This window comes from Mustelus asterias, chromosome 15 (assembly GCF_964213995.1).
Source record: "Mustelus asterias chromosome 15, sMusAst1.hap1.1, whole genome shotgun sequence".
Lineage (NCBI taxonomy): Eukaryota > Metazoa > Chordata > Chondrichthyes > Carcharhiniformes > Triakidae > Mustelus > Mustelus asterias.
In genome coordinates, this window is record NC_135815.1 from 12,198,076 (window position 1) to 12,208,934 (window position 10,859).

Below are 10,859 nucleotides of genomic sequence, written 5' to 3' on the forward strand. Positions count from 1 at the left end.
TTCCTACACCGTGTCAGTATTATAAATTCCCTCCCTCCCATCCTGTTCTGAGATACCTCAACCCTAAGGCCAGAGAAACATCTACCATCAACGCGGGTCACTTATTTTCTCATCAACCCTCCAGAGTGACACTGCCAGCCTCTTGCCAGTTTGGTGCACATGCCAACCTTTCAAACTCATTTTCTTTCTGGGACCAGAGTTGGCAGCAGAGACAGAAGCCTGAGGACGCCAACGGGTCAGACCAGGACAACCCACGTACCGTGCTCCTCCCTACCACCATCTGATGTAAATAATTGCCTTGTCATCATTGTTCTCTCAGCTCTTCAACAAGCAGCCTTACCCTTCCTGACAATGGGTGGGGAAGCCTGCGTGGGACTGGGGTGGGCACCGTAAGAAGTCCCATAACACCAGGTTAAAGTCCAACAGGTTTATTTGGTATCACGAGCTATTGGAGCGCTGCTCCTTCCTCAAGTGAGTCACCTGAGGAAGGGGCAGCGCTCCGAAAGCTCGTGATTCCAAATAAACCTGTTGGACTTTAACCTGGCGCTGTGAGACTTCTCACTGTTCCTGACAATAGGAAGACATCAAAGGAGTTTCTGAAAAATGGGTGCTTTGTGCAAGATCACACTTGACTCTTGAGCAACGCTGTTTCTCTGTAGCATTCCAGATCAAAGTCTCAGCCAACCTAGGGCTGGGCACTTCACCACATAAGACAACTCCAGTCAATAACAGTTACCATACAATTAACCTTTTCAAGCTGTCATCAATCTACTTAGCAGCTTCGCAAAGCCGAGAGCAAACATGATGGGTAAGCCAAGAAAATAATTAGGTTGGAAGAGAAAGAAAGAAAGAAAAGTAAAGATTTGCATTTCTATAGCACCTTTCACAACTCCAGGCCATTCCAAAGTGCTTTATGGACAATTAAGAGTTGTCACCGTTATGATGCAGGAAACACGGCAGCCAATTTGCGCACAGCAAGCTCCCACAAACAGGAGCGCGATAAAGACCTTTCTGATTCTTTTGTGATGCTGGCTGAATGTCAAATATTGGCACCCGGGATAACTCTTTTCATACAATCTCTACAGTGCAAAAAGTGGCCATTTGGCCCATCAGGTCTGCCCTGACAACAATCCCACCCAGGCCCTATCCCTGTAACCCCATGTATTTTCCCTGCTAATCCCTTTGACACTAAGGGCCAATCGAGCATGGCCAATACACATAACCCGCACACGGGTTATGTTAAAGCTGGTGAATGGGGTGCTGATCGAGCGGGGCTGCTTGCCCTGGATGGTGTTGAGCTTCTTGAGTGTAGTGGGAGCCGCACTCATCCAGGCAAGTGGGTAGCATTCCATCTCACTCCTGACTTGTGCCTGGGGAGTCAGGAGGTGAGTTATTCACTGCAGAATTCCCAGCCTCTGATCTGCTCCTGTAGCCACAGTATTTATATGGAGGATTCAGTGAGCGAAGTCCTACTGAATACTAAGGAGGATGGCTAGATTCTCCCTTGTTCAGGATGGTCAGTGCCTGGTACTTGGATGGCCTGAATGTTACTTGCTACTTATCAGCCTACCCCTGAATGTTGTCCAGGTCTCCCTCCGTGTGGCAAGAGACTGCTTCAGTAATTGAGAAGTTGCAAATGGTACAGGATTCTGGGCACTCATTGGCGAACATGCTCACTGCACCAAATGGTACCACCACATTTGTGCCTCAGGCAACATCAGTTACAGTGTCACTTGGACAAGCAACACCTTGCACTTTGTATCACTGCAATAAACTAACATGAAATGCCTTCCTGGAACGACTGATCGGGAACACGGAACGTTGCTGCACTTACACTGCATCAAATGTCACTGCCACTCGAGATGACAAAACAAGACTTGCTTGTCATATGAGGAACGATTGAGGACTCTGGGTCTGTACTCCTTGGAGTTTAGAAGGATGAGGGGGGATCTTATTGAAACTTACAGGATACTGCAAGGCCTGGATAGAGTGGACGTAGAGAGGATGTTTCCATTAGTAGGAAAACCTAGAGCCCAAGGGCACAACCTCAGGCTAAAGGGACGATCCTTTAAAACAGAGATGAGGAGGAATTTCTTCAGCCAGAGAATGGTGAATCTTTAAGACAGAGATAGATAGGTTCTTGATTAATAAGGGGATCAGGGGTTATGGAGAAAAGGCAGGAGAATGGGGATGAGAAAAATATCAGCCATGATTGAATGGCGGGGCAGATTCGATGGGCCGAGTGTCTTAGGGTCTTATAGGAGACGGGCACAGGAGGAGGGGGTCAATAAACCCACCCCCCGACCCCTGAAAACTACTCGGTCATTTCACCCACTCCTACCCAGCCAGTGTTTCCTTACAGCACCCTCGGAAGAGGTCACTTACTCAGTCCCTCAGTCAAAAGGGGGTTGGGGAAAGCTGCCAATCAAAGAAACCAAAGCTGGAAGAAGAGAAGACGTGAGCGTGAAGTATAAAGTATGGGGAGGCAGTTTGCCTGTATCTGCTGGGCAAGCATCACCTCCCATCAGCCCCGTCGCTGTCATTGGTCACAGCCCGAGGCTTGGCATCATAAGGATACTTCCTGCAGATCGTAATTCCTCCACTTTTGGAATCGATTCCTCGACTTCCTTCCAGGCATGTTCGTCGCCTGCCAGCAGATCGGAATCCTGCACATAATAAGAGGCAAAGTTCACACCTGTGATCGTGTCAGGGGCCCATCGTATATCCCCCCCCCCCCCCCCCCCCCCCCACCCACCCCCACTCCTCCCCCACCACCGCCCCACTCCCAATTACCTGAAAACACCAAGAGTTATCGGCTGCTGTTCATTCTCCCCATTCCCCACCCCCACTTCCTGCTCAGCCTCGCGTAGAATCATTGAATCCCTACAGTACTGCAGGAGGCCACTCGGCCCATTGAGTCTGTACCGAACCACAATCCCACCCAGGCCTTACTCCCATAACCCCACGCATTTACCCTGCTAATCCGCCCCGACACTGGGGTCAATTTAACATGACCAATCCACCTAACCGGCACATCTTTGGCCTCAGGTCAATAGAGTTTGTATAAGACAGCGAGAGACAATGTGACCACCTCAGGGAGCCTCAGCACCGCTGCATGGACAGATGCTGCTGGAGTAAATTGTTCTGTAAGACCATTTACATCTGCCATTGGTGGCTGAGGAAGTGTTTTTCTCAGATTATTAAACGTTAGCTCTTAACAGATGTTGTTTCGATCTATTGACTACAACTATCTATTTAATGCTGACCTATCCATAGAAACCATAGAAACCCTACAGTGCAGAAGGAGGCCATTCGGCCCATCGAGTCTGCACCGACCACAATCCCACCCAGGCCCTACCCCCACATATTTACCCGCTAATCCCTCTAACTACGCATCCCAGGGACAATTTGTAACCTGGCCAATCAACCTAACCCGCACATCTTTGGACTGTGGGAGGAAACCGGAGCACCCGGAGGAAACCCACGCAGACACGAGGAGAATGTGCAAACTCCACACAGACAGTGACCCAAGCCGGGAATCGAACCCAGGACCCTGGAGCTGTGAAGCAGCAGTGCTAACCACTGTGCTACCGTGCCGCCCTATCGTTTTAACTTTCTTCCACAACCAGGCCAGACAGGGGTGGCAAGGTGGCACAGTGGTTAGCACTGCTACCTCATAGCGCCAGGGACCCGGGTTCGATTCCAGCTTGGGTCACTGTCTGTGTGGAGTTTGCACATTCCCCCCATGTCTGCGTGGGTTTCCCCCGGGTGCTCCGGTTTCCTCCCACATTCTGAAAGGCGCTGGTTAGGCCCATTGACCCGAACAGGCGCCGGAATGTGGCGACTAGAAGAATTTCACAGTAACTTCATTGCAGTGTTAATGTGAGCCTTACTTGTGACTAATAAATAAACTTTTTCCTACAACACTACAAAATACTTTATCTGTCTGTAAAATGCTTTGGAATGGCCCGATATAAATAATCTATCGATAATCTATATAAATAATCTATCCAATTATATTTTATTCAGTGATGGATCTGGGGATTGCTGGCAAGTTGAGTGTTTATTGCCCATCCTTAATTGCCCCTTGAGAAGGTGGAGGTGAGCTGCCTTCTTGAACCCACTGCAGTCCCTGCAGCACCCACAGTGTTGTTAGGGAAGGAGCTCCAGGATCTTGACTCAGTGATAAGGAACGGCGATATAATTCCAAGTCAGGATGAGTGACTTGGAGGGGACCTTCCAGGTGGTGGGGTTCCTATACCTCCACTGCCCTTGCCCTTCTAGGTGGTTGAGGTCACGGGTTTGGAAGGTGCTGTCAAAGGAGTCTTGGTGAGTTGCCGCAGTGCATCTTGTAGATGGTACACATGGCTGCCACTGTGCACTGAATGTTGAAGGATGAGGTGCCAATCAAGCAGGCTCCTTTTGTCCCAAGCTTCTCGAGTGTTGTTGGAGTTGCACTCATCCAGGCAAGTGAGGAGTATTCCAACACACTCTTGATTTCTGCCTTGTAGATGGTGGACAGGCTTTGGGGAGTCAAGAGGTGAGTTATTCGCCACAGAATTCCCAGTCTCAATCCTGCTATTGAAGCCAGAGTATTTATATGGTTAGGTTCCAGTTAGGTTTCTGGTCAATAGTAACCCCAGGATGGTGATGGTGGAGGATTCAGTGACGGTAATGTTGTTGAATGTCAAGCAATGATGGTTAGATTAATTCTTGGCACCTGTGTGGGGAATATTCTCTTTCCGCACCTATTGGTGCACCGATGCAGACTTCCATCTGTTTCCGTAGCTAGTAATTCTCGGAACATCTCGGAACAGGTCGCTAGTCTGTCGCCAGGGGTCTATAGCTTGAGGGGCGCCACTCACATCAAACGCGGCTGATCAGGGGTCTCTACCGCTCTGACCGCCAGCCATTGCGTGTTTTGGAAGGAGTTGCAGGTTGACATTCAACCTGTTTGACCCATGTTATGGACGTACCTTCCTTGGCCACCAACTCCTGGGGTGGGACTCAAACCCAAAGCTTCTGGCTCAGAGGTGGGGACGGGGCCCACTGCCCCATAAGCCTACCTGGGAAGAATATTACTTGCCAATTATCAGTCTAAGTCTGAATGTTGTCGAGGTCTTGCTGCATACGGGCATGGACTATTTCAGTATCTGAGGGAGTCGCGAATGGCACTGGACACCGTGCAATCATCAGCGAACATCTCCACTTCTGAAGGAGGGAAGGGCATTGATGAAATAGTTGAAGATGGTTGGGCCTAGAACACTGGCCTGAGGGACACCTGATGTGGAGTTGCCGGCGTTGGACTGGGGTGGGCACAGTAAGAAGTCTCACAACACCAGGTTAAAGTCCAGCAGGTTTATTTGGTAGCACAAGCCACAAGCTTTCAGAGCGCTGCTCCTCACCTGATGAAGGGTCAGCGCTCCGAAAGCTCGTGCTACCAAATAAACCTGTTGGACTTTAACCTGGTGTTGTGAGACTTCTTACTGAAGAACACCTGCAGCGATGTCCTATGACTGAGGTGATTTGGCCTCCAACGATCACAACTTTCTTCCTTTGTACGAGGTTTGACTTAAACCAGTGCAGAATTTACAGCCACATTCACACTGACTTCAATATTTCACTGAATCAAATTTGATTTGATTTGATTTATTATTGTCACATGTATTAACACACAGTGAAAAGTATTGTTTCTTGCGCGCTATACAGACAAAGCATACCGTTCATAGAGAAGGAAAGGAGAGAGTGCAGAATGTAATGTTACAGTCATAGCTAGGTTGTAGAGAAAGATCAACTTAATGCGAGGTAGGTCCATTCAAAAGTCTGACAGCAGCAGGGAAGAAGCTGTTCTTGAGTCGGTTGGTACGTGATCTCAGACTTTTGAATCTTTACCTCGACGGAAGAAGGTGGAAGAGAGAATGTCCGGGGTGCGTGGGGTCTTTAATTATGTTGGCTGTTTTGCCGAGGCAGCCGGAAGTGTAGACAGTGTCAATGGATGGGAGGCTGGTTTGCGTGATGGGACTGGGCTACGCTCACTACCCTTTGTAGTTTCTTGCGGTCTTGGGCAGAGCAGGAGCCATGCCAAGCTGCGATATAACCGGAAAGAATGCTTTCTGTGGTGCATCTGTAGAAGTTGGTGAGAGTCGTAGCGGACATGCCAAATTTCCTTAGTCTCCTGAGAAATGCAGCCTTGATGTCAAGGACAGACACCTCGCGCCTAACTTCTGGAATTCAGGTTTTGTGTCCAAATGTGGACTAAAGCTGTAATGAGGTCTGGAGCCAGGTAATCCTGCCAGAAGTCAGACTGAGCATTGACGAGCAGGTTATGTGTGAGTAAGTGCTGCTTCATAGCACTGTCAATGGCACCTTCCATCACTTTGCTGATTAATATAGACTGATGGGGCAGTAACCGGCCAGATTGGATTTGTCCTGCTGTGTGTGGATAGGGCAAACCTGGGCAATTTCCCACAATGCTGGTTAGATGCCAGTTTTGATATAACAGAGAGGTTTGAGGGTAGTTCAGAGGCTGCCGGCGTATATCACAGGAATTGGGTAAGGACTACTGGTTTCCTTCCCTGAAGGACATTCATAAACCAGATGGGTTTTTACTGGTCGTTTCATGACGATACGAGCTTTTTATTCCAGATTTTTATTTAATTAACTGAATTTAAGTTCCCTAACCACCGTTGTGGGATTTGAAGTCATGTCTCCAGATCATTAGATGAGATCTCTGGATAACTAGTCCAGTAACATTACCGCTCTGCTGCTGTATTGGATCTAACAAACATTATGTCAAACTATCTATAAGACAATCTCTTCGTTAAGGGGTAAATACTGGACAGGATATCTTCCAAATAGTGTCATGGGATCTTAACACACACACGACACACACACACACACAAGCACGACACATACATATAGACACACACACATACATAGACACACACAGACACACGCACACACATAGACACACACACAGAAACACACACACACACACACCCACATACGATCACACATAGACACATCCACACAAACATAGACACATACACACATAGACAAATATACACACGCACATAGACAAACCCACCCACAGAGGCACACACACACGCATAGACACATCCACACACACACATGTATACATGCCCACCCACAGAGGCACACACACACGCATAGACACATCCACACACACACACACACACACACACACACACACATGTATACATGCCCACCCACAGAGGCACGCACACACACCCACACCGGCGTACACACACACAGACACATAGACACACACACAGACACATCTACATACATAGACAGATGCACACATCCACACACATACTTATACATGCTCACCCACAGAGGCGCACACACACACCTAGACACATACGCACACAGACACCCACCCACCAAGGTGCACACATACACATGCACACACAAACAGACATACACAGATACACATAGGCACACACACAGGCACACACACACACAGACACAAACACACAGACAGATATACACACACACACACAAACAGCCATATACACGGTCAGACACACACAGATACACTTAGGCACACGCACAGGCACACACACACAGACACAAACACACAGACAGATATATACACACACACACAGCCATACACACGGTCAGACAGACACAGATACACACACAGTCACACGCACACATGCGCCATCTTCCATTATTATCCTATATCTTCATGTTGCATGTTAATATTTACATGTTAGTGATTAAAATATCTGATCATTGGCATTTTTCCCCGTGGCAGATGCACTGCCCTGTGCCTCACGGAGAGACACCTTCCTTCCAGGAGGAGCAGCCAGTGCCGCAGACTGCATTACGTGTGAAGGATTGAGCAGAGGGGAAGCTAGCTGTGTCGAAGCAGGCGCGGTTTTGGTTTTAATAAATGCTGGGTGTTCCACAAAGGGACAGGAGCCCCAAACGTGCCGAGTCCGCGCTGTCCTTCCGCTAAATACTCGCACCCGTGCGCCCACTTCACCGGCCTGCATTTGATGTGGTTCTGCTACTGCCCGCAGATGGTTCTGATTAGAATCCAGTCAGCGAGTCATATTATGCACTCATTTCTGGCAGTTTTACCTCGGCACAAGGATACACGGGACCCGGGGGCGTTATAGTCTCGCAGCGGGGGGTTGGGGGGGGAGGATCCAGGCAAGCCCAGGTCCAGCTGCACGCTCTGCTGTTTTTGGCCACCAGTCACAGCTCCTGTGGCAGCTCCCAGCATTTAGGAAGTAGCCTGTTCTTAAAAAAGAAATCTAAACGCCAGATTTTCAACCTTAAATTAGAAGCAGCAGATGCTTTTTTGTAAAACGATAAACATTAACCTGGGCACATCTGTCAGTAGGCCCAGCGGGTCTCCATCTACACAGAAACAGAGCAATTCGGAGCAGAGGTAGGCCACTCGGCCCCTCCAGCCTGTTCCGTCACTTGATGAGATCATGGCTAATTTGATTGTAGCCCTAACTCCACTTCACTGTTGCCCCCGGGAATCCCCCGCCTAACCCTCGACCCCCTCCGTCAATCAAATGTCTGTCAAACTCAGCCTTGAACATTTTAAAGTCTATTTATTTATTAGTCACAAGTAGGCTTACATTTGCACAGCTGCCTCACAGTACCAGGGACATGGGTTCGATTCCTGGCTTGGGTCGGTGTCTGTTCGAAGTCTGCACATTCTCCCCATGTCTGCGTGGGTTTCCTGCGGATGCTCCGGTTTCTTCCCACAGTCTGAAGATGTGCTGGTTAGGTACATTGGCCACGCTAAATTATCCTTCAGTGTACCCGAACAGGCACCGGAGTGTGGCGACTCGGGGATTTCCACAGTAATTTCATTGCAGTGTTAATGTAAGCCTACTTGTGACTAATAAATAAACTTTAAAACTTTAGCACTGCTGCCTCACTGCGCCAATTCCCGACTTGGGTCACTGTCTGTATGGCATTTGCACGTTCTCCCCGTGTCTGTGTGGGTTTCCTCCGGGTGCTCCGGTTTCCTCCCACAGTCCAAAAATGTGCAGGTTAGGTTGATTGACCGTGCTAAATTGACCCTAGTGTCAGGGAGATTAGCAGGATAAATATGTGGGGTTACAGGAATAGGGCCTGGGTGGGATTGTGGTTGGTGCAGGCTCAGTGGGCCGAATGGCCTCTTTCTGTATTGTAGGGATTCTAGGATTCTATAACACTGCAATGAAGTTACTGTGAAAATCCCCGAGTCGCCACACTCCGGAGCCTGTTCGGGTACACTGAAGGAGAATTTAGCATGGCCAAGGCACCTAACCAGCACATCTTTCGGACTGTGGGAGGAAACCGGAGCACCCGGAGGAAACCCATGCAGACACAGGGATAATGTGGAAACTCCACACAGACAGTGACCTGAGCCGGGAATTGAACCCAGGTCCCTGGCGCTGTGAGGCAGCAGTGCTAACCACTGTGCCACCGTGCCGAATGTATTCAGTGACCCGCAGTCTCCACTGCTCTCTGGGAAGAGAATGCCACAGACTAATAACACCCTGAGGAAAAAACTTCTCCTTCACTCAGTCTTAAATGGAAGTTCCCTCATCTTTAATCTTTTTCTCCTGGTTCTAGACTCTCCAGAACAGGGAAACATCCTCTCAGTGTCCACCCTGTCGAATCCCTTTCAATGAAATCATCTTCCATTCTTCCAAACGCCAACGCGCCCAACCTGTTCAACTTTTCTTCATGAGAAAACCCCTTTACCTCAGAAATCAGTCTATTGAACCTTCCCCAAACTGCATTTAATGCAATCGAATCCTTTCTCAAGTAAGGAGACCAAAACCGTACACAGTACTACGCTGAGGACCTCCGGCACCAAAGAGAGGACGGAGAGAGGGTGGGAGAGAGAGAGAGTGGGGGAGGGGTTGGAGGAGGAATGGGAGAGAGTTTTAGCTAGTAATAGCACTGCCGCCTCACAGCGCCAGGGACCCGGGTTCTATTCCGGCCTCAGGTCACTGTCTGTGCGGAGTCTGCACGTTCTCCCCGTGTCTGCGTGGGTTTCCTCCGGGTGATCCAGTTTCCTCCCGCAGTCCAAAGATGTGCAGGTTAGGTAGATTGGCCGTGCTAAATTGCCCGTTGGCATTGAATCGGGGGATTAGCAGGGTAAAGCACACGGGGTTATGGGGATACGGCTGGGTGGAATGCTGTTTCGGAAAATCGGTGGGACGAATGGCCTCCTTTTGCACTGTAGGGATTCTATGAGAGAGAGAGAGAGGAAGAGGGAGGGAGCTAGAAGGTGAGAGTGAGGGAGAAAGAGTAAGAGAGCGATAGGTAGAAAGAGAGAGTAGAGAGAGGGGGGAGAGAGAGAGACCAATATGTGGAACCACAGTGGGAGCAGCTTCTCTGGCTGGGAAGAAATAGAGATAGAGAGAAAGGTAGAGTGTGAAAGAGAGGCAGAGAGAGAGAGAGAGGAAGAGAGAGCGACAAGGAGAGGGAGAGAGAGAGACAGAGAAAAGGAGATGGAGGAAGAGAGAGAAAGAAAGAGAGGGAGAGAAAGAGAGAGAGAGAGAGGAAAAGAGAGCGAGAGAGAGAGAGAAAGGGAGAGGGAGGAAGAGAGAGACAGAGAAAGAAAGGGAGAGAGGAAGAGAGAGAGAGCGCGAGAAAGCAAGAGAGCGAGAGAGAGAGAGGGAGGAAGAGAGAGAGGGAGGAAGAGAGGGAGGGATGAAGAGAGAGAGAGAGGGGGGGTGAGAGCAGTGTTGGATTAACTACCACCCAGACCCCTAGGTTGAGCTTTAGTAAGGTCCCCTGACCCTGCCCCCTGCCTCCTGCCCCACCCTTCGTTGAATAGAATAAAGTGACGTTAGACAACTTATATCGTT

At 49.2% G+C, this 10,859-nt stretch overlaps 1 protein-coding gene across 3 annotated transcripts in view; it reads right to left on the reverse strand.

Annotated features, from left to right (window-relative positions):
• smyd3 (SET and MYND domain containing 3) overlaps positions 1-10,859 on the reverse strand; it is a 738,112-nt gene that overhangs the window by 66,996 nt on the left and 660,257 nt on the right. For all 3 annotated transcript variants that reach the window (XM_078229519.1, XM_078229520.1, XM_078229518.1), the window contains exon 9: positions 2,579-2,666. In XM_078229519.1, coding sequence (XP_078085645.1) covers positions 2,579-2,666 — 88 coding nt within the window. The remainder of the gene's footprint in view (positions 1-2,578; positions 2,667-10,859) is intronic.